General features: G+C 45.1%; 2 protein-coding genes across 3 annotated transcripts in view; one reads left to right on the top strand and one right to left on the bottom strand.

Moving 5' to 3' along the window:
- Window positions 1-3,828: 3,828 nt before the first annotated feature.
- On the bottom strand, window positions 3,829-18,423 carry Ina (internexin neuronal intermediate filament protein alpha). Of its 2 annotated transcripts, XM_008845674.2 has the most exons (3): window positions 17,293-18,423; window positions 7,013-7,137; window positions 3,829-5,733 (listed from the first exon to the last, which is right to left on the bottom strand). In XM_008845674.2, the coding sequence occupies exons 1-3, from the start codon at window positions 18,355-18,357 to the stop codon at window positions 5,418-5,420; spliced, it is 1,506 nt and encodes a 501-aa protein (XP_008843896.1). In that variant the 5' UTR covers window positions 18,358-18,423; the 3' UTR covers window positions 3,829-5,417. The 2 variants fall into 2 exon arrangements, with proteins under 2 accessions (XP_008843896.1, XP_029425464.1); XM_029569604.1 differs by lacking the exons at window positions 3,829-5,733; window positions 7,013-7,137 and adding an exon at window positions 8,507-8,703 and having other exon boundaries at window positions 17,293-18,374.
- Window positions 17,959-21,056, top strand: part of Nt5c2 (5'-nucleotidase, cytosolic II) — a 224,792-nt gene continuing 221,694 nt past the window's right edge. Inside the window, exon 1 of the mRNA XM_008845675.2 lies at window positions 17,959-18,414. Within this exon, the coding sequence (XP_008843897.2) occupies window positions 18,356-18,414 (59 nt within the window). The 5' untranslated portion in view covers window positions 17,959-18,355. The remainder of the gene's footprint in view (window positions 18,415-21,056) is intronic.

The raw sequence follows: 21,056 nt of genomic DNA, 5'->3' as shown, positions 1-21,056 counted from the left end.
ACAAATGATGTGCATCACCCCAGACAGAAGGATAAAAATAAATCAATCATTTTAAAGTAACTGATTCAGAAGCTGGGTATGGTGGTGCACGCCTATAAATACAGTACCCAGGCTTGAGGTAGGTCACAAGGAAGTTCTAGAACTTTATCCCTGTGTGACTATTTATAACTTGAATTAATTCTGGAGCTAAATCTGGGCCCAAACATGCAGATAATTGCTTCAATCTTGTAACCCTCCTGAGGAAGTGAAGTAAATAAATGCTAAGTATTCTGAATACTTGAAGGCTGTCTATGTAATGCTTCTTCCTTCCCAGGCTTGTTGATGGGATGCAACAGAATTTCTTTGCAAAGTTGTAAGAAATCCTCTTGCCACCCTCACTTTTAATAGGGAAATAACATCTGAGTTGTCTTAACTTTTTAGTGGAACAGAAGTGATTCATGGCTGAATGGGAGAGCTCTGGTTTTTGTTGTCATCATTATTAAATTTTTAGACAAGGTCTGGTTATGTAACCCAGGTTGTCCTGGAACTCAAAATCTTTCTGAACCTCAGCCTCCTAAGTGTTGTGTATATGCCACTCTTGCCCAGCTCAGTCTGGTTTTGTTTATTGTTTTTGTAGTTTTTGTTAAGAAAGGGGCTCATAGGGCTGGAGAGATGGCTCAGCGGTTAAGAACACTGGTTGTTCTTACAGAAGACCAGGGTTCGAATCCCAGCACCCACATGGCAGCTTACAACTATCCGTAACTCCAGTTCCGGGGAATCCGATGGCCTCTTCTGTCCTCCTTGGGCATTGCACAACACAGATACACTTACCTACATGCAGGCAATACACTCATACACATAAAATAAAAATAAAATATTTTTTTTTAAAAGGGGGCTCGACGGGCGTGGTGGTGCACGCCTTTAATTCCAGCACTTGGGAGGCAGAGGCAGGCGGATCTCTGAGTTCAAGGCCAGTCTGGTCTACATAATGAGTTCTAGGACAGCTGGGGCTACAGGGAGACACTGTCTCAGAAAAGACCAAAAAAAGGGGGGGGCACTCAGGCTCAAACTTGCTTTGTAGCCAAAATGGTCTTGAACTCTTCATTCTCCTGCCTCCATCTCTCAAATGTTGGGATTATAGGCATGTGTCACCACACTGGGGCCAGAATGCTGTTTTGCGTTTTCATTGCCTCACTGCTGGCAGTAGGTGAAGTCTGCACACTGCAGCAGACTGCCTATCTATCACACTTGGTCTCATATTGCCGCGGTTTCTGGGCAGAGAAAGCTTATGTGAAACCTGAAGGGTGGAAAGATTTTTAAAAAGACTTCTACACACTTGCTGGGTGTGGTGGCACATGCCTTTAATTCCAGCACTGGGGAGGCAGAGGCAGGCAGGTCTCTGAAACTCTGTGAGTTTGAGGACAGCTAGACCCTGTCTCAAACACCACACACACACACACACACAAAGTCCACCCTCCCTCTTAAGTAGCACTTTGCCTCAGCCTTCTGAGTTCTGGGATTATAGGCTTGCACCACCATGCCCAGTGGACGCTGTTTTATGTAGTGAAGCAGCATTGGGAAGAAAGGCAGGCATTTTAGAATCAGAAAAAAAGACCAAATCCTAGCTTACTGTGTGACATCATACAAGGGTCTGGGCTTGACTTTGCCATTTTGAGGTTCTATTTCCTTGCTTGTAAAATTTGTGTACAAATACTGTACCTAAAGAGTAGGTATGAGGTTTAAATGAGATAATTCTATGTTTGCTTAGTACTGTGTCTGACATTTATTATACTTAGATACTGAATGTTATAGCTATTATTTTTAAATATTTTATTGTTTTAATTTTATGTGTGTGAGTGTATTTCCTGTGGAGGTATTGGATCCCCTGGAACTGGAGTTATGTAGGATGGCTGTTAGCTGCCATGTGGGTGCTGGGAACCAGATCTGGGTCCTCTGCAAGGGCAGCTAGTGCTCTTAACTGCTGAGCCATCTCTCCAGCGCCATGTTATAGCTATTGTTAACAGATGTATGTCTTAGGGTGCTGGGGGGAGGGGGCACTGGGGAGATGGCTTGGTGGGTAAAGTGCTTGATGCACAAGCATGAGGACCATTTTAGATCTCAAGCACCCATCTAAAAAGCCTAGTATTGCCAAATGTGATGGCTCATGCCTTTTATCCCAGCACTCAGGAGGCAGAGGCAGGCAGATCTTTATGAGATTAAGACCAACTTGGTCTACATAGTGTGTTCCAGGCCAGCTGTGGCTACAGGGTGACCCTGTCTCAAGAAACTAAAAAACCAAAACAAATAAGTAAATGTAAATAAATAAATAAATAAATAAATAAAAAGCCTGTGTGGCAGTGTATATCTGTAACACTGGTGTTGTAGAGGGGCAGAGACAGGATTGTGGGATCTTACTGGCCAGCTAGTGTAGCCAAATCAGTGAGCTCTGAGTTCAGTGAGAGAACCTGTGTCAAAAAATAAGGTGAAGAGGATTGAGGAAGACACCCAGTGTGGCTCTCTGGCCTCCATATGTGCATGCACTTGCACACACATCACACACATCACGCACACACAATCTAATCATTCTGGAAGCCATCTTGAGGGTCACTGATCCACTTTGCGGCAGGATTTCCCACCATCACTTGGACTCATTTTGTTGCCCTGTTTTAAGCTGATGTCTCTTGCTCCCATACTCTCCTCTCTACTTATGAATGTTTTCCATGTTACTTATTGTTCTGATTTAATACAATAATTTATCAGATCCATAAGATCCAGTATTTTTTTTTTCCCTTTGGTGTTTTTGAGACAGGGTCTCCCTGTAGCCCCAGCTGTCCTGGAACTCAGTGTAGACCGGGCTGGCCTTGAACTCAGAGATCTGCCTGCTTCTGCCTCCCGAGTGCTGGGATTAAAGGTGTGCACCACCACGCCCAGCATAGATCCTCTATTTTTTTGATTGAGATAAGGTTTTATAAATCCCAGGCTGACTTGAACTTGTTATGTAGCCAAGGAAGACCTTCTGATTCCTCTGCCTTTACTTCCCATGCTCCCAAGTGCTGGGATTATAGGCATGTACCACCATGCTTTGGTTATGTGGTTTGGAGGATTTAACAGGTTTCATGCATGCCAGGCAAGAACTCTACAAACTCAGCTACTTCTCCATCTCTCTATCCCATGGTGTATGATGCCTGTGTGTGTGTATGTACCCGTGAGCACATGCACAAAGGCACATGATTGTAGAGGTCAGAGGACAGCTTTGGGTGTTGCTTTTCAGGGACCATCCACCTTTGAGACAGGGTCTCTTATTGGCTTGGAGTTCACCAAGTAGGCTAGGCTTTTTTTTTTTTTTTTTAATGTGGATTCTGGCACCAAGCTCAGGTCCTCAGGCTTGCAAGGTGAGCCCTTTTACCAACTGAGCTGTCTTTCCAACCCTTTTATTTTTGAGAGAGTATCACTATGTAGCCCAAGCTGGCCTCAAACTTGTGATGCCTTCTGAGTGATGGGATTACAGACTTGTACCATCACGCTCAATTTTAAGATGCTTTTTTTTTTTTTTTTTTGTCTTTTTGAGACAGGGTCTCTCTGTAGCCCCAGCTGTCCTGGAATTCACTATGTAGACCAGGCTGGCTTTGCACTCACAAAGATCCACCTGCCTCTGCCTGGGATTAAAGGCGTGTGCCACCACACCTGGTCTTTAGGATGCTCTTAATGTTTTTCTTTCATTCCGAGTTCAGGAAATTAGTGGTGACTCATTGAAAAAGAGAAGATTAAATTTAGTTATGGCTGAAAAGTCTGAGAGAAAATGTCACTTTTCTCAGGGAAACAGAAATCATAGAACATGAATCATGTTGGTAGCATTAATGTGACTTTTAATTTCTTATTTTACTAATGTCTTACAGTAAGTGTGAGGGGTAAAGAGGATGGGTCAGGAAAGGAAGAAAAGTGTCTTAAGTTCCTTGAACTATTGAAGCACGTGCTAGAATGAAAGTTTGGTAAAAGCATCACATCCTTATCAGCACAGAGCTTGCAATGGAGATGCAGGGTGGGGACAGGGCAGCTCTTTAGCTCTGGTGGAAGGGAGTGAATCCTGTATCAAACTTGGCACATGTGGCAGACATGGGTATGTGGGTGCCACAGTTGGGTGTATGAAGAGCATACTCTCTAGCCTTCCTTCTTGAACATGGAGAGGAGTGTGACATCCCTCCTGGGGTTGAGTGTCTCTGCCTTTCCTGCAGGGAAGGGACACCCACCAACTGCAGCAGTGCAACAACGCAGGGGAAAGACTGAAAAGAGATTTCTCTCTTGTATTCACTGGTGGTGTTGATTAATCAGAAGTGGTTTGTTCTGTTCTGTTCTTTTTTCACTTTTGGGCAGTAGCATTGTGTCTTGGTGATAAAATATCCTATACCTAGCACTCTTAAAAAGCAAGGCCTCTTGAGGACCTAGACTAAGGGGAAGGGAACTAGATGGATTCTAAGGGCAAGGGCATGAAAAAGCTAATTCTACACCACCACACAGAAAGTGACAGACAAGACCATGATCTTTTCCATTCAGAAACTTACTTCTTACTTTCACCACTAAATCTATCAGCTTAACCACAGCTTGCGATAACTATTACCGTGCTTCTAAAGTTAATTTGAAGAAGCGGAAAGCCTAAAATCTAGAGATATTTTTCACTTTATTTTATATTGGGGGGACTCTTAAAATTCTTCACTGCCATAATCATTTTTTTTAAGCTACAGATTTCAAAGGACATGAAATGGGCAGGGCTAAGTTATCACACAAATCACAAAAAAGGTCAACATGCATCTAATTTTACCCATTGAGCAGAGGGAATAAGTTCTGAGAAGAACCTGCATGTGTTTAAAAGGGAGGAATACTACACCAGCTTTCCCCCCCATCTTGGATGGAAGAAAAGGATATACGGAATTGAGAAGAGTGGAAGGAAAGTGCCCAGGAGAGATGACCTGCCATTTGTGACTCGGCTCTATCAGATTGGGATGGGGTGTGGACCACTGGTTTAGCTTTGGCAGTGTTTTATGTTTTTAGGCATCTGCAGTAAGATTATATAGCTGGGTACTGGCAGGGTCTTGTGAATAAATACAGGTTTTGATTTCAGCTCACAGTGAATGATGATCAGACTTAGCACCTTCATTGTACTTCCTCTACACCTGAATCATCTGTCACTATGAAGCCTGAGCTGTAGGTGAGAAAGCTATACTCTTAGATAACTCCTCTGTGATTGCTCCAGGACTATAGCTTGCTTCCATCTATGGGGTGGCTTTGCTACTAGAGAAAGTAAGTATTCAATACTAAATATGACACTGAAGCCTTGAGGACATTCTAGAGCAGTGGCAGGCATTGTGGTTCAGGAATAGGCTGTAGAACAAGTCAAATGCATTCCCTCTTAGGCATTACTTTTTTTTTTTTAAGCATAAGAATTATATTTTTTGGCTTGAAATGGTGTTTTCTTCTATATTTGACTTCTCGGTTTTCTTACTAGATATTACTGTCTCCTCCAATGTTTCTTCAAAACTTTCCTCTATCTGGGAGGTTTTCTTAGAGACTACCTTAGAAGCCCCTTCTTCTTCCTCCTCTTCCTCCTTCTTAACTGAAAGCCCAGTGGATGAGACTTTGGAGGTTGTAGAACTGAGGATTCTAGGAGGGAGGAGATAACTTGGATTGGGAAGTGGATTCAGCCCTGAGATGCTTAATCCACTGGTGCTAAATCGTGTCTCTTCGCCTTCCAGCAGTTTCCTGTAAATGTAACAGAAAAAAATTCCTCAGGAAATCAGGTTACTAATTTTGTTTAAAGAACTTAACCCTCCAGTTCCTTTTCATTTTAGAGAAGCTCCTAAGAACACTGCAATTTCTTCATGAGACTGAGGTCAGTAATACTGCATTGAGCTGTATACTAGTATGCTTGTGTATACACACACACACACACACACACACACACACACACACACCCACCCTTCAGTATCACTGGTGCTTAAAGTATCATCTCAAAGGAAACCTATCCTATTCAAATTTGTTCCTGCAGGCAAACATACAATCTTCCATGGCCATAGTACACACCCATTTTGGCAATTAGAGAGAAGTAATTTTCCCAATTAACACCTTAACTGTAAAGGGATAAGGAAGTGAGACATCCTCAGAAGAGAAGAACTGCCTAATCCAGCACACATTTGAGATCTGTGCCTTTTAAATGTACAAAGGTATAAAGGGGACAGAAGAAGCAGTAACAAAAGCTACTAAATGACACAGCTTCAGATATTAGATTTTGCTCAGCCTAGACTAAACAGTACCAGATTAGATTGGTTCCTGTATCTTGTTTCTTTTTCTTCTCTTTTCTTTTTCTTCTTTGAGACAGGGTCTTACTGTGTAGACCTGGCTGGCCTCCAACTCACTGAGATCTACCTGCTTCTGTCTCCCAAGTGCTGAGATTAAAGACATGGGCCACTATGACTGGCTTTTAACCCTATTTTTAATTTTAAAGATTAATATTTTATTTATCATTAAATTAATAATAAACATTTTATTTATTATTTTTATCTTATGAGTGTGTATTGCCTGCATGTATGTAGGTGCACTCATGTTGTACAATGCCCATGGAGGTCAGAAGAGGGCATCAGATCCCCTGAAACTGGAGTTACCAACAGTTGTTAGCTGCCATGTGGGTTCTGGGAATGCAACCTGGGTCCTCTGCAAGAGCAGCTGGTACTCTTAACCACTAAGACATCTCTCTAGCCTTGTAACCCATATTTTAAAATTTACTCTGATGGACTTTAATTTTGACCCCTAGGAGCCTGCAATGTCCCTTTAAACAACAGAAAAAGGTATGTAGAATACTCTTGCACTAGTAAGGTAAAGCTGGAATATATTCAAGTAGAGGAATGAAGGGTCAACTCATCTGGACTAGACCAAGGATGCTCTTCCCATCCTCCCTCAATGATCAGGAACAAACCACACGGAACCACACACTGTATCCAAATGAGCATGCACTTTGCTTGAGTGAACATGCCCTCTCATGTACCTGTAAGCTGCTATCTCAATGTCAAGGGCCATTTTCACATTGAGTAAGTCCTGGTATTCCCGAAGGTGGCGTGCCATCTCACTTTTGGTGTTCCTCAAGTCATTCTCCAGCTGCCCAATGCTATCCTGGAAAGTGCAGATCCAAAATATTTAGGCCAAAGTAGCAGAAACATTTCCACAACGCAGGAATTCTCAACGCTGACTACACATTAAAACCATGTAAAGATAAAACACACGAAGGTGGCGTGCCATCTCACTTTTGGTGTTCCTCAAGTCATTCTCCAGCTGCCCAATGCTATCCTGGAAAGTGCAGATCCAAAATATTTAGGCCAAAGTAGCAGAAACATTTCCACAACGCAGGAATTCTCAACGCTGACTACACATTAAAACCATGTAAAGATAAAACACACGAAGGTGGCGTGCCATCTCACTTTTGGTGTTCCTCAAGTCATTCTCCAGCTGCCCAATGCTATCCTGGAAAGTGCAGATCCAAAATATTTAGGCCAAAGTAGCAGAAACATTTCCACAACGCAGGAATTCTCAACGCTGACTACACATTAAAACCATGTAAAGATAAAACACACGAAGGTGGCGTGCCATCTCACTTTTGGTGTTCCTCAAGTCATTCTCCAGCTGCCCAATGCTATCCTGGAAAGTGCAGATCCAAAATATTTAGGCCAAAGTAGCAGAAACATTTCCACAACGCAGGAATTCTCAACGCTGACTACACATTAAAACCATGTAAAGATAAAACACACGAAGGTGGCGTGCCATCTCACTTTTGGTGTTCCTCAAGTCATTCTCCAGCTGCCCAATGCTATCCTGGAAAGTGCAGATCCAAAATATTTAGGCCAAAGTAGCAGAAACATTTCCACAACGCAGGAATTCTCAACGCTGACTACACATTAAAACCATGTAAAGATAAAACACACGAAGGTGGCGTGCCATCTCACTTTTGGTGTTCCTCAAGTCATTCTCCAGCTGCCCAATGCTATCCTGGAAAGTGCAGATCCAAAATATTTAGGCCAAAGTAGCAGAAACATTTCCACAACGCAGGAATTCTCAACGCTGACTACACATTAAAACCATGTAAAGATAAAACACACGAAGGTGGCGTGCCATCTCACTTTTGGTGTTCCTCAAGTCATTCTCCAGCTGCCCAATGCTATCCTGGAAAGTGCAGATCCAAAATATTTAGGCCAAAGTAGCAGAAACATTTCCACAACGCAGGAATTCTCAACGCTGACTACACATTAAAACCATGTAAAGATAAAACACACGAAGGTGGCGTGCCATCTCACTTTTGGTGTTCCTCAAGTCATTCTCCAGCTGCCCAATGCTATCCTGGAAAGTGCAGATCCAAAATATTTAGGCCAAAGTAGCAGAAACATTTCCACAACGCAGGAATTCTCAACGCTGACTACACATTAAAACCATGTAAAGATAAAACACACGAAGGTGGCGTGCCATCTCACTTTTGGTGTTCCTCAAGTCATTCTCCAGCTGCCCAATGCTATCCTGGAAAGTGCAGATCCAAAATATTTAGGCCAAAGTAGCAGAAACATTTCCACAACGCAGGAATTCTCAACGCTGACTACACATTAAAACCATGTAAAGATAAAACACACGAAGGTGGCGTGCCATCTCACTTTTGGTGTTCCTCAAGTCATTCTCCAGCTGCCCAATGCTATCCTGGAAAGTGCAGATCCAACATATTTAGGCCAAAGTAGCAGAAACATTTCCACAACGCAGGAATTCTCAACGCTGACTACACATTAAAACCATGTAAAGATAAAACACACTCCTATCTGTTTGGGGGTAGGGTCTTGGCATCTACATTTTTATTTTTCATAAATATTCCCAGGAAATTCAGATGCATGCCGAGTGTTGGGAACTTTTATTAATGGACACAAGGTTTCATAGTTCCTTTTCTTTTCCTTCCTCTTTATTTCAGTTATTTTTATTTAGTTATTTATTTTTTTGTTTTTTGAGACAGGGTCTCCCTGTAGCCCCACCTGTCATGAAACTTTCTATGTAGACCAGGCTGGCTTCAATCTCATAGAGATTTGTCTGCATCTGCTTTCAGAGTGCTGGGATTAAAGGCGTACACCACCACATACAGCCCAGCCAATTTTTAAAATTTATTTATTTTTTTTGAGACAGAGGGTCTCACTATGTAGTATTGCCTGACCTGGAACTGGCTATGTAGACCAGGTTGGCCTCCAACTCAGAGAGGTCCATCTGTTTCTTGCCTCTCAAGTGCTGGGATTATAAAGGCATGTGCCACCACACCTGGCTTTTCTTCCTTTTTATATAAAAAATACTTTATTTTCAATTACGTAAATATGTGTATGTGTGTGGGGGGGGTCTGTTCCCATATGAGTGCAGGTACTCTCATAGTCCAGAAGAAGGCACTGGACCATTTGGAACTGGAGTTATAGACAGTTGTGAGCTGTCTGATGTGGGTGTTGGGAACCAAATCTGGGTTCTCTGCAAGAGTAGCAAGTGCTCTTTATCATCGAGCCATTTTTCTAGCCCATCTTTCCTTCCTTTTTTTCTTTTCTTTTCTTTTTTTTTTGGTCTTTTTGAGACAGGGTCTCCCTGTAGCCCCAGCTGTCCTGGACTCACTATGTAGACCAGACTGGCCTTGAACTCACAGAGATCCCCTTGCCTCTGCCTCCCAAGTGCTGGGACTAAAGGTATACACCACCACGCCCAGCTTTTGGCTTTTGTTTTATGAAACAGGGTCTTACTGTATAACCCACACTGGCCTTGAATTTGACAATCTTGCCTCAGTCTATGGGGTGTTGGGATTACAGGTAGATTATGCCCAGCTCCTCCCTTCCTTGGTTTGGTATTCAACTGCTGCCTAAGTCTCCTCAGTTCTGGGATTATAGGTGTGCCTCTACCTCCAACTGTGTAATGTTTCTTTTAAAATACTTATTTACCATCCCTTCCTTGCTTTTTAAAAATATTTATTTTGGGACTTGAGAGGATGGCTCAGGGGTTAAGATCACTGGCTGCTGTTGCAGAGGACCCAGGTTCAGTTCCCAGCACCCACATGGTGACTAACAACCTTCCGTAACTCCAGTTCCAGGGGATCCAATGCCCTCTTCTGGCCTCTGCAGGCACTGCATGACATGGGTGCCCTTAGGTCATCAGGCTTGGTGGCAGGTGCCTTTACCTGCTAAGCCATCCTGCCATTTTTGCGTGTTGTGTTGGTGCTGAATAACTCCATGTTCTAAGACCCATGCTGTCATGTTAGGTGCTTAGATTCTGCACATTCCAACTGTGGGAAGTGCAAAGACAGAAGCTTTCTCTGCTGCATTACATGCTTTCATTTCCTTTGAAAACCTTTGCATGACAGATAAGAAGAAAACACCACAGGAGTATTTTCTTTTTAATCCTAGTACTTGGAAAGTGGAGGCAGGGAGATTGGGAGTTCAAGGCTACTCTCAGCTATACAGCGAGTTTGAGGCCAGCCTGAGTTTCAGGACATGCTGTCTCAAAATTTTTTTGAATTAAACAAGTTGTCATTGAGCAGCAAGAAACCTTTAAAAACAAAACATTCTGTTGTTTTCTTAAAATTTTCCAACAGCTTTGGAATACAAACCAAAATCTTCAGTACATCCTGTTTTAAAAAACCAAACCAAATGAACAAAACAAAACAAAAACCCAACAAAAACAAACAGTACTTCTTTCCTTATGATCTGATGAAGGTTATGTGCAAATAGCCCATATGATTCAGTTCAACTTTGTAGCTATGACTAGCACAGTGACTGGGAGTTATTTTGGTGAAACATAGATACAAGTGAACAAATCAGAAACCTCAGAAAGCAAGTCCCGAAGGGTCCCTGATTCCTTTTGGGTGGGGATGATGAAGCAATGAGGGAAGGCAGGGCTCCCACACAAGAGAATTTGTAGAAAGAATTAAAATTCCTATTACCCACCTGCTCTATGACTATTAAAACGAATAATGCAAACGAAGAGTCTCAATTGACTGATGGGTGACAGAGCAAAGAACGGTAAGCATGACAGGCAATGAGGATACAAATAGTCTTGGACAATGACGCCAGTATTTCAGTGTTAAGAGATGATGAACAGGGTGTGATGATGCATGCGGTTAATCTTAGAGGCAGGTGGGTTCTCTCTGAGTGCAAGCCTGGTCTACATAGCAAGTTCCAGGCCAGCTAATGACTCTACACTTTTGATGGTATGAACAAATTAATCATGATCCATCTATAACTCCTTAGGTCAATAAATGAATATATTATATATCTTTAATATAAAATTTAATGCTGGATAGTTGTTTGCATAGTCTTCAAAGCATCATATTTCTTTTAAATGACAATTTTGAATTTTTAACATTTAATTAATTAATTAATTAGTTAATTAATTTATGTGTGCGTATGTGTATATGTATGTGTGTGGACATTAACACACCACAGGGCATATGTGGAGGCCAAAGGAGAACTTGCAAGTCAGTTCTGTTCTTTTACCTTGTGGGTTCTGAGGACTGAACTCAGGTTGTCAGACTTGGCAGTAACAAGTACCTTTGCTTGCTGAGCCATCTTGCTGGCTAATACCACTCATAATTAAGACATTAAACACAATAAAAACTTTGACAGCAATTAAGAGTCATTAAAATGTTATTTTCTATATTTCCATGATGTCAGTTATCTTTGAGATATATTGGGCTTCCAGGTGTGGTGGCAAGCCCCTTTGATTCCTCAGGAGGCAGAGGCAGGCGGATCTCTGAGTTCAAGGCCAGTGGGGTTACAGAAAAACCCTGTTTCAAAAAAAAAAAAAAAGATATATTGGGCTGTGAGCTGTTTGTCTCTGCCCTAAGTGGCTCCAGAGAGAACAGTGTTTGCATTCATCTTGCAGTTTTTTGGTTTTCTTTGTCCTGAAAAGTTACGGGGTGGGCTGCTAGACATTCTTGAAAATGCCTGACTCCAGTGGTTGCCCAGGCCCAGCTTTATCCCGCTGCAAGTCTGAAACCTAAACAAGGAAGAGGTTTTTTTTTTGCCTTTTTGAGACAGAGTCTCCCTGCAGCCCCAGCTGGCCTGGAACTCACTATGGAGACCAGACTGGCCTCAAACCCACAGAGATCCGCCTGCCTCTGCCTCCCAAGTGCTGGGACTAAAGACGTGCACCACCATGCCCGGACTTTTTTTTTAATTTTTATTTATTTTTATTTTATGTGTGAGTGTATTGCCTGCATGTGTATGAGTGCACCCATGTCGTGCAATGCCACAGAGGTCAGAAAAGGGCTTCAGATTCCCCTGGAACTGGAGTTAAGGACTGTTCATAGCCTCTCTGTGGGTGCTGAGAGTCAAACCCGAGTCCTCTGCAAGAGTAGTCAGTGCTCTAAACTGCTGAACCATCTCTCCAGCCCCAGAAGAGGTTTTTAGAATCATGTTAAGTAAGAATGATTAGAGACATCAGTGGGGCCACCTTCTTAATGTGGGATTTAGAGGAGTATGTTTTATCTTATCAGCCAGTTAACTAGATTCTTTTCAAAAAATTACTTTTGTTTTGCAGATCTTTTCTGAATAAGAGGCTGTTGGGGAGCTGACTTCTAGATGGGTGAGGTTTCCTTACACTTTACGTTACATATTTCACATGTCTATTTTATGGATCACAGTAGATGAAAATTATAACTCCGCTCCTTAGAAGGAGCTGACAGCAATAGCTCATCAACCTCATCAGGGCTGGTCTCTTTGTGTCCTCTTCCCCACACCAGGCAGTCTTGTACTGCCCTTCACAAGCCCTGCCAAAGATGGCCTCCAGCAGGAAATGTGAGCAGAGCTCTGCAGTCTGCCCCCTCCCCCAACCATGCAGCAGCTGCTGGCTTAGCCAGAGGGAACAAGGGAGAGGAGGCACTCCCTGTTCCAGCTGGGGTCTCTCTACTAGCTAGGTATCTGGCCCATGGCTGGAAAGAAGAGAAAGAATGGGCAGCACTAGCATCTGCAGTAGAGACGGGAAAAACTGTTGCCGATTTCCTCACTCTGAGGGAGGGAGGAGACCTCAGTCAGGCATGCAGGGGTGAGGGAAGGCCATGAGAACTTCTGCTATGCTATGCATAATCAGTTGGATGGGGAGAGGAGATTTTAATGTGGTCCACCCACAAGGCACCATGTGGTTCCCTTTGTCACTCTTATCTTGGTTTCATCCTTATCTTTTACGTCTATCACACAGAAATGTGGTTTAGGTCAATTCACCTCAAAAAGTCTTTGAACCCTCAAGAGTATGGCACTTTCATTGAAAATGCAATATTCCCAGCAGGGCATGCCTATAATCCCTGCACTTGAGGGACTGCGGTAGGAGCATGGCACATTCAATATCAGCCTGAGAAACATAGGAAAACCTTATCCCCAATAACTAAACCAGGTCAGTCATGCTGATGCATGCCCTTAATCCCAGCACTCAGGAAGCAGAAGCAGGTGGACCTCTGGTCTAAATAGTGAGTACCAGGCCAGCTGTGTCTATAGGGAGACTCTGTCTCAAAAAAGACCAAAAAATAAATAAATTTAAAAAAATAAATAAATAAACACAATCACCCAAAACAGAACAAAAAACATATTCATCCGTGCCCACTTATGATCTACTGAAACCACTTCTTCAGGAGTGGCTGAGAATCTCTTTTTTGAGTGAGGGTCTTCCTGTAGCTCCAGCAGGCCTGGAACTGGCTATGGAGACCAGGATGGTCTCCATCTCACAAAGATCTGCTTGCCTCTGCCTCTGGAGTGCTGGGATTAAAGACGGGCAACACCACATGCCGTGCTCTCTTTTTAAAGCTGTTCCTTTGACCTTACTATTCCAGGGAGTTGAGAAACCACTGGCAAGCATTAAAAAAAATATTTTAGAGGCTGGAGAGATGGCTCAGCAGTTAAGAGTGCTGACTGCTCTTGCAGAGGACCCGGGTTCAATTCCCAGCACCCACATGGTGGCTACAAACCGTCCTTAACTCCAGTTCCAGGGGAATCCAAAACCCTCTTCTGACCTTAGAGGCATTGCACGACACGGGGGCACTCACTTACATGCAGGCAACACAGTCATACACATAAAATAAAAATAATAAATAAGGCTGGGGGTGGTGGCGCACACCTTTAGTCCCAGCACTCGCCCAGCACTCGGGAGGCAGAGGCAGGTGGATCTCTGTGAGTTCGAGGCCAGTCTGGTCTACATAGTGAGTTCCAGGATGGCTGGGGCTACAAGGAGACCCTGCCTCAAAAAGAAAAAAAAGAAGAAGAAAAAAAGAAATCACTGGTTTAAATGTACCTCTATAAGGAAGCTATTGTGGTGGTCCAGGTGACAGTAATAGAAATGGTGGGTGGTGGGCATGACACCAGATGGAACTATTTTTTAAAAAAAGATTGAATAAGTTTTTTTTCTCTTGAATCTTAATTTCAGAAATGGATTTATTAGGCTATAGATTTATATGCAGCCACTGCCACCTCTAGTCTCCCAAGGGCCAGACCCTTCCTGCTATTTAATTAGGCTGGGCTCCAGTCTCATAATGGAAAGAAGAGGGCAGACTTGGCTTACTTCCCCGGAGAGCATTAACCTGCAGTGATCTTGACTGCTCAGCAAGGTCTTTCAAGGAAAGCTTTGGCTTTCTAAGACTGACCACACTACATCTGTGACCCCACTATCCTCCTAGATTGTCTTTCTACAGCTTTAGCACAGTGGAGATTCTAATGGTGGTACTACAGTTATGTAGCGACCAGAAATTGGCCTGTCAAAAATGAAATGAAATGAAATGAAAGGAAAGGAAAGGACTGCATTTGGCTTTTGAAGACAATAGCCCTAGCTCTTCCTCATCTCCTCTTGTCTGCTTCACTCTCTCATATGCTGTTGTGTACTTGCTATGTCACCTTGAATCACTCTTTATCCTTCTGAAAGTGTATTAAACTTTCTCTCTTCAAATAGGTTATCAGCTCTTGAAGGGTGAGGGAAAATGTGATTTAATGGGTACTTTCTCTTGTCTTTGAGAAGGTTGAAAAGCTTGTAAAGAAGAATGTGCCTACTATGAATTTCTAAACCGGAAGAGAAGAGCTTCCCATTACTGCAGTGAAGGGGGGATGGGTGAAAGGCCAAGAAAACAATGGCTGAATCCCACAGTGAGAAGGAGGCTTTCCACCTGGGTCAGCACTAAGATTGTTAGGGAACAGTCAGGGGCTACAGGCCTTCGAGTTTGGAGGTCAAACTGTAAGCCCCACCCCAACCTTGGGGTAGGAAATAGTAGCTTTCTGCTGTCTGGCCTCCTCTACTACTTCCCTCAGCAGGTCCACTAAGGCTTGGAAAGCTGATGGGGACAGCACTGCAGAGCTGTGGCGCCGCAGTTTCTCTGTCTTTTGTTTCCTGGCAGACCATGTCTGGATGACCCTACTATTTTTCAAACACCAAAAGTCTGTGTTTTACAGCAAATATTCCAACAATACCATCACAACCTTGTAGAATGTAAGAAAGAGATTAAACAAGCAAAGGGAGGGTACTGCAAAGCCCAATTCAGCTGACAATTTTGGGTAAGTTAAACTCTTTGTAGCAATCACTGGGCTATTGCTCAAGAAGCCCACCTCACTCAATCATTGAAACTTCTGGAAGAAAAGATGAAGTCTTAAGTAAGTGTGATTAATTCAGATTATCTAGGGGCTAGGAAACACTGAAAAGTTCAAGTTACAGATTTTGAACCAAAATAGGAATATTTATTTGAATAATACTGTAATCCCAAACAGTTCAAGTAGCCCTTCTCCCTCTATGAAAGGGAGTCATTTGTAATGGACAGAAAATACCTGCACATCAATAATTCTTTAGCTTCTGACTAAAATGGTACTTTTGAAATTTTATGCCCTTTCTTGGCTCTGTTTTATTAATGTTCCTAAAACCTATTAATTTCATCAAATTAAAATTTAATCCTAGCTAGACTAAACTATTTGAAGTTTCTGAATTATTGACATTCTATTCAAAACAGCTTCTATTGTTCCTTGAAATTGAACCACGTAATTTTGGTTGTTTTCTACAGTTTTCATTCATCCTGTCTTCTGCCTCTGTGCCCTTTGTAGTCAAACCTAGAACATCCTATGTAGAGAAACTGAGGATGCTGTGGCCTTTGTTGGGATGACCCAATCATTACCTTATAAGTTTATAAGGCAGGAAAAGATGTCATCTATAACAACGAAACCATCTCTGTAATTTGTCATATGCACTTAAGTTGGAAAATGAGGTAATGGGAATTTTCAAGGGATCTCACAGCTGCTGAGCAGATTAACTGTTTTTTGTTAAGTGCTAAGCCATCCATGAAATCGAGAATTGATGCTGTCCACAAGATAAACTTTGACTTCAGGTAGCCAATGCTGACGGTATTGCAGAATTAAAAAAAAAATCAAAGCAGTTAATTGCCTCAAAGCTTAGAGATTCCTATCTGGGACAGTTCAGAAACAATGAAATCAGAGACATTTCTGAGATGGGAGGAACTCGAGATCAGCACCGAGGACAGCGCCCGACCTGTTTTCACACTAAGCTTGTGCAAAGCTTTTAGAAGAAATGTCTGTAGATGACAAAGGAACCGTGTGCGTGTGTGTGTGTGTGTGTGTGTGTGTGTGTGTGTGTGTGTGTGTGTGTACGTGTGTCCTCGCGCGTCGCGGGAGGCAGTGGGGGTTTAGGGTGGGGCAAGGCAGTTGTCACTAGCTCAGTCACTGCCAGTTCATCTGGTTCCATCCTCTACTCCTTTTCTCAGTTCTCAACCCCGAGACAGACCATATTCCAAAAATATCAATTTCGAGGCTCACAGAAATCTTTTCCAAGTCAATTACACAAACCAGATAGTTAAGAGAACAGTCTGGACCACGGAGGGGCCGTGCCCTGCTTCCGCTGGGCTCACTCCTACTTTGGGACATCAGTGTGTGTCCCCTTGTTGACAAAGACACAGATGTTTCGGACTCCTAATAAGTTTAAAGGCTTCTTTGTTTAAAGAGTTCAGACATGGGACCGGGGATGTGGCTCAGTGTTTGGGCATATGCCTAGTACATGCACGAAGACTTGGGTTCGATCCCCAGCGCCACAAAGAAATAAAATGAGCCCAGAAACAGAACCGAGGGAGCCCAGGCACATGGTCACATAGAGACTGAGTGACTTCATGATTTTTTTGTTTGCCATCGACACTGCTCTCTCCTCCCTTTCCCTCCCCTGGTTCCCTAGGGTACCGTTTCACAAGGAGTGCAAGTATGCCCGGAAAAGGGCAGGGCACCCGTCCCAGGACAGTGCCCCATACCTCACCTGGTACCCGGCCACCTCTGCGCTGTGTCGCTCCTCCAGCTCCAGGATCTGCCTCTCCAGCGACTCATTGGCCCCGCGCAGGCCCTCGATCTCGATGGTGCGTGCCTGCAGCTGGCGCCGGTACTCGTGGATCTCCTCCCGGCTGGCTCGGATGGCTTCGGTGCTGCGCGCCGCCTGCTCGTTCAGGTTGGCGAACTTGGACTTGTACCACTCCTCTGCGGACTGCAGGTTCTTGGCGGCCAGGGACTCATACTGGGCGCGGATCTCCCGCAGCGCCGAACTCAGGTCGGGTTTGGCCACCGATACGTCCACCTCGGCGGCGGCCTGCGAAGACGCCTGCAGCGTGGCCAGCAGCTCGGCTACCTCCTCATCGTGCACCTGCCGCACGAAGGCCAGCTCGTCCAGCAGCGACTCCACCTTCTTCTCCAGGTCCAGGCGGGCCAGCGTGGCGCCGTCCACGTCGCGCTGCTGCGCCTTCAGAGCGCGCTCGGCGCCTTCGCGCCCGCGGCTCTCCTCCTCGCAGCGCGCCCGCAGCCGCTGCACCTCGTCAGCCAGCCCATCGCGCTCCAGCAGGGCCTGCGCGCGCGCCGAGCTCGCCTCCTCCAGCTGCGCGCGCAGGTCGCGCAGCTCTCGCTGAAAGAGCTCGCCGACGCGCGACGGCTCGGCGTGGCGCTGCCGCAGCGCGGCCAACTCGGCCTCTAGCGCACGGTTTTGCGTCTCCAGCTGGTGCACCTTCTCGATGAACACCGCGAAGCGGTCGTTGAGGCCCTGCAGCTGCTCCTTCTCATTGGTGCGGATGATCTTGTACTCGTTGGTGCGCGCCGCCGCTTGGCTCAGGTCTAGCCCGTCGGACACGGGCAGCCGGCGGTAGGCCAGGCCCAGGCCAAGCGACGAGGCCGAGGAGCAGGCGGCCGTGGAGGCCACATTGCAGCGGGACAGCGACTGAGAACGGTAGCTGCCCGCGCCGCCGGGCCCGGAGAGGCGCGCGGATAGGCGGGAGCCGTCCCCGAACACCTTACGGTAGGAGGAGGCGGAGCACAGGTAGTGCTCTGAGCCGAAGCTCATGGTGCCGGGATCAAGGCCGGGCGCGCAGCTGCGGCAAGGCCTGGCGAGAACGCGAAGGTGAGGCAGGCTGGGCGCGGCGGGGCGGTGCGAACCCGGCTTTTAAGGCGGGTGATTGGGGCGGCGCACTGGGGGAGGAGCTTCAGCTCTCTGGCTGGGCGCGCGAGGAAAGGGGGGCAGTCCAGGAGCGGGGGCCGGGGAGGCTCAGTGCCACCGCAAATGCTCTCTCCAGCTACCTGGGCCATCTGCGAAGGAGCGCCTCCCTGTCCGCAGTGCCTGTCCCCCAAGAATCCATTTCCTTGGAAGTGACTGGAGGGGAAGGGTGCCCAAAGGACCCGGGGCTCCTAGCCCAAGACCACACAGCTCAGTCATGTCTCCAGACCCCGTCCACCCTTACTCCCTTATCCGATTTTCAAAGAGGAATCCTCTACTCCATCCCCATCCTGGAGTTCCCTAGGGTGAGGTCCTGTTTTCCCTGTGAAAGCGGCGGGATGGCGGGGCGGGGGGTTGGGGGGGACCCCTCCCTATTCAGGCGACTCGGGGCTCCCTGGGGGAAAAAAAAGTGGGTCTATGTGGGTCTACGTCTGAGAGCATCCCTTCAGTTCTGCAGCTCGGGAGAGGGAGGATTTGTGGAAAGCTTGAGATGCCCTGGGAAGACAGAGGACATCCGTGAAGAACGTGAGCCAGAGGTTCTAGAGAAGTGGCGGCAGACAGGAAAAACGGCCAGATCTGGAAAAGGACAGAGCTCTGAGAATTCTGTAGGGTTCATCTGTAGGGCTCCGACCATGGTGCAAACCAGGATGACAGGCTGGTGGAAAGTAGGCTACAGGATTTGGTTTTTTGAAAGATTAGATTTTAAAACATTTCAAAATGGTTTTTTGTTTTGTTTTGTTTTTATTTTTTTAAAGCTTGGAGGTTTCACCTAAAAAGAAATTGGATTGGTCTTGACTTTTAAGTGTCCTACCCCCTGCTGCTCTCTTGAAAGTGCAGGGAGCTAGGATGACTACAGGGTGGAAGTGAGGTGCCCTTGCTTAGGTGCCCTGGTTTGTGTCCTGTTCACCACAGTCTCCACTGAGTCCCACTCATCTTCTTAATTCATTGCTTTACCCACTGATCCTGGAGGCATTTGAGATTCCACTCTGTGAATTAGACAGGAGGGCAGTTTTCTGTGGAGGTCTTTCTTTTGACCAAAGAGGTCCTTGTAAACAGATTAAACTGTTGACTGAGCCGGCCTTCTTTACCTCACAGTGAAGGGAATCAAAGAATGACAGCTGGGAAGATGAAGGATAGGATGTCTGCAGTCCCCTTCCAGCTTATAGCATCATTCAGGATGCTGGCATTACTTTGGAGAGGTGAAGCTCTTTTGTGTTGTATTTCAGAATGCCAGATGTATGTATGCTTGCTTGCTTGCTTATTTTGAGACAGGGTCTCACTCTACTCCCTCAGTAGCTCAAGTGGCCTGGTTCTCACTGTATATAAAGTCTAAACTGACCTGGAACTCCTAGTAATCCTCAGCCTCTGCCCCACAGTTGCTGCAAACACCAGTGTGGGCCACCACAACAGGTTCTTATGGCTTTTTTTGATCTTGGAAGCTCTAGAACAAGTTTTGTCTCCCTTCATGGGAGGAATGTATTCCTAGGACAGGACTCCAAAAGTAAAAGAAAAATAATTTTATGGGACTTTGGAGTATATTACCTGGTTTTATACCACAACTGTCCTGTTTCCTTATCACTCACCAAAGATCTGAGCTAGAGAGAATCAATTTTAGGGTCTCTGGGCTCAAAAAGTCTTGGGGAGGTAGATGATGGAAGAATGCTAATCCTGGTGAGTAATTACTCTCTGCCTGTCATTGTGCCAGTGCTTGTGTGTAGTTTTCCCTCTTCTGGCCACTCTTCAAGGTAGCTCTCATTCCTGTCTCAGAGATAAGACCCTGGGGCTCAGGGCGAGTAGCAAGGTTACCAACAAGCAAAGTCATACATTCTTTCCTCACTACACAATTCCTCTTAATTCAATAAAACTCTTGTTACTAAGTTTTACATCCAGACTAGGGCTAAGGGGGTTTCAGAGAATTTTGGCCAATAAAAAATTAGCTGGTTTATAACTGAAAGATTGTGGGACTCAGAGTCAGAGGTGATGGGTTTAAATTGTGGCCGACTTTTACTTACCAAGTATGTGAGGTAAAGACAGCACCTACCTCTCCAGGGTCATGGAAGATTGAGTCTGTGCACATGGCTGTGCCTTGTCATCTGTTTCTGGATAGGAAGCACCTGTCATTACTTTCTTTCAAGTGGAATACTGCTTCATATCCATACAAACAGGACATGACAACATTGCAGGAAAGCACCACACACATTTTGCATAGGCCTCTAGACTGCTTCTCAGGAGAGAATGCAGCCAGACTTGGTTGTGATACCAGCTCCGCTTGCATGACTGCAGGAAAGCGGAAACAGCAGATAGTTATAGCTTCTTTTTGGCTCTGGTGCCAGTCTCCTTTCCATCATGTTTCTTGGGACTACTAAAAAATTCCCAGATGTCTTGGTTGTAACTCCTCCAAAAGAGACAGATGCACACAGCAAAGGGTCAATGCGCCTGAGGTATCTGGGGTGGGCCATACTTGGCATTTTTAAAAACAGTTTGCCTAAGTTTTCTCCCTGGATCTTTTATCATACCTTTTGGGCATCCCATCTAAGCCAAGCCCAGGA

The sequence above is a fragment of the Nannospalax galili genome, unplaced genomic scaffold (genome assembly GCF_000622305.1).
Source record: "Nannospalax galili isolate Female #2095 unplaced genomic scaffold, S.galili_v1.0 scaffold161, whole genome shotgun sequence".
Taxonomy (NCBI): Eukaryota; Metazoa; Chordata; class Mammalia; order Rodentia; family Spalacidae; genus Nannospalax; species Nannospalax galili.
This window is presented reverse-complemented; position numbering and strand designations above follow the sequence as displayed.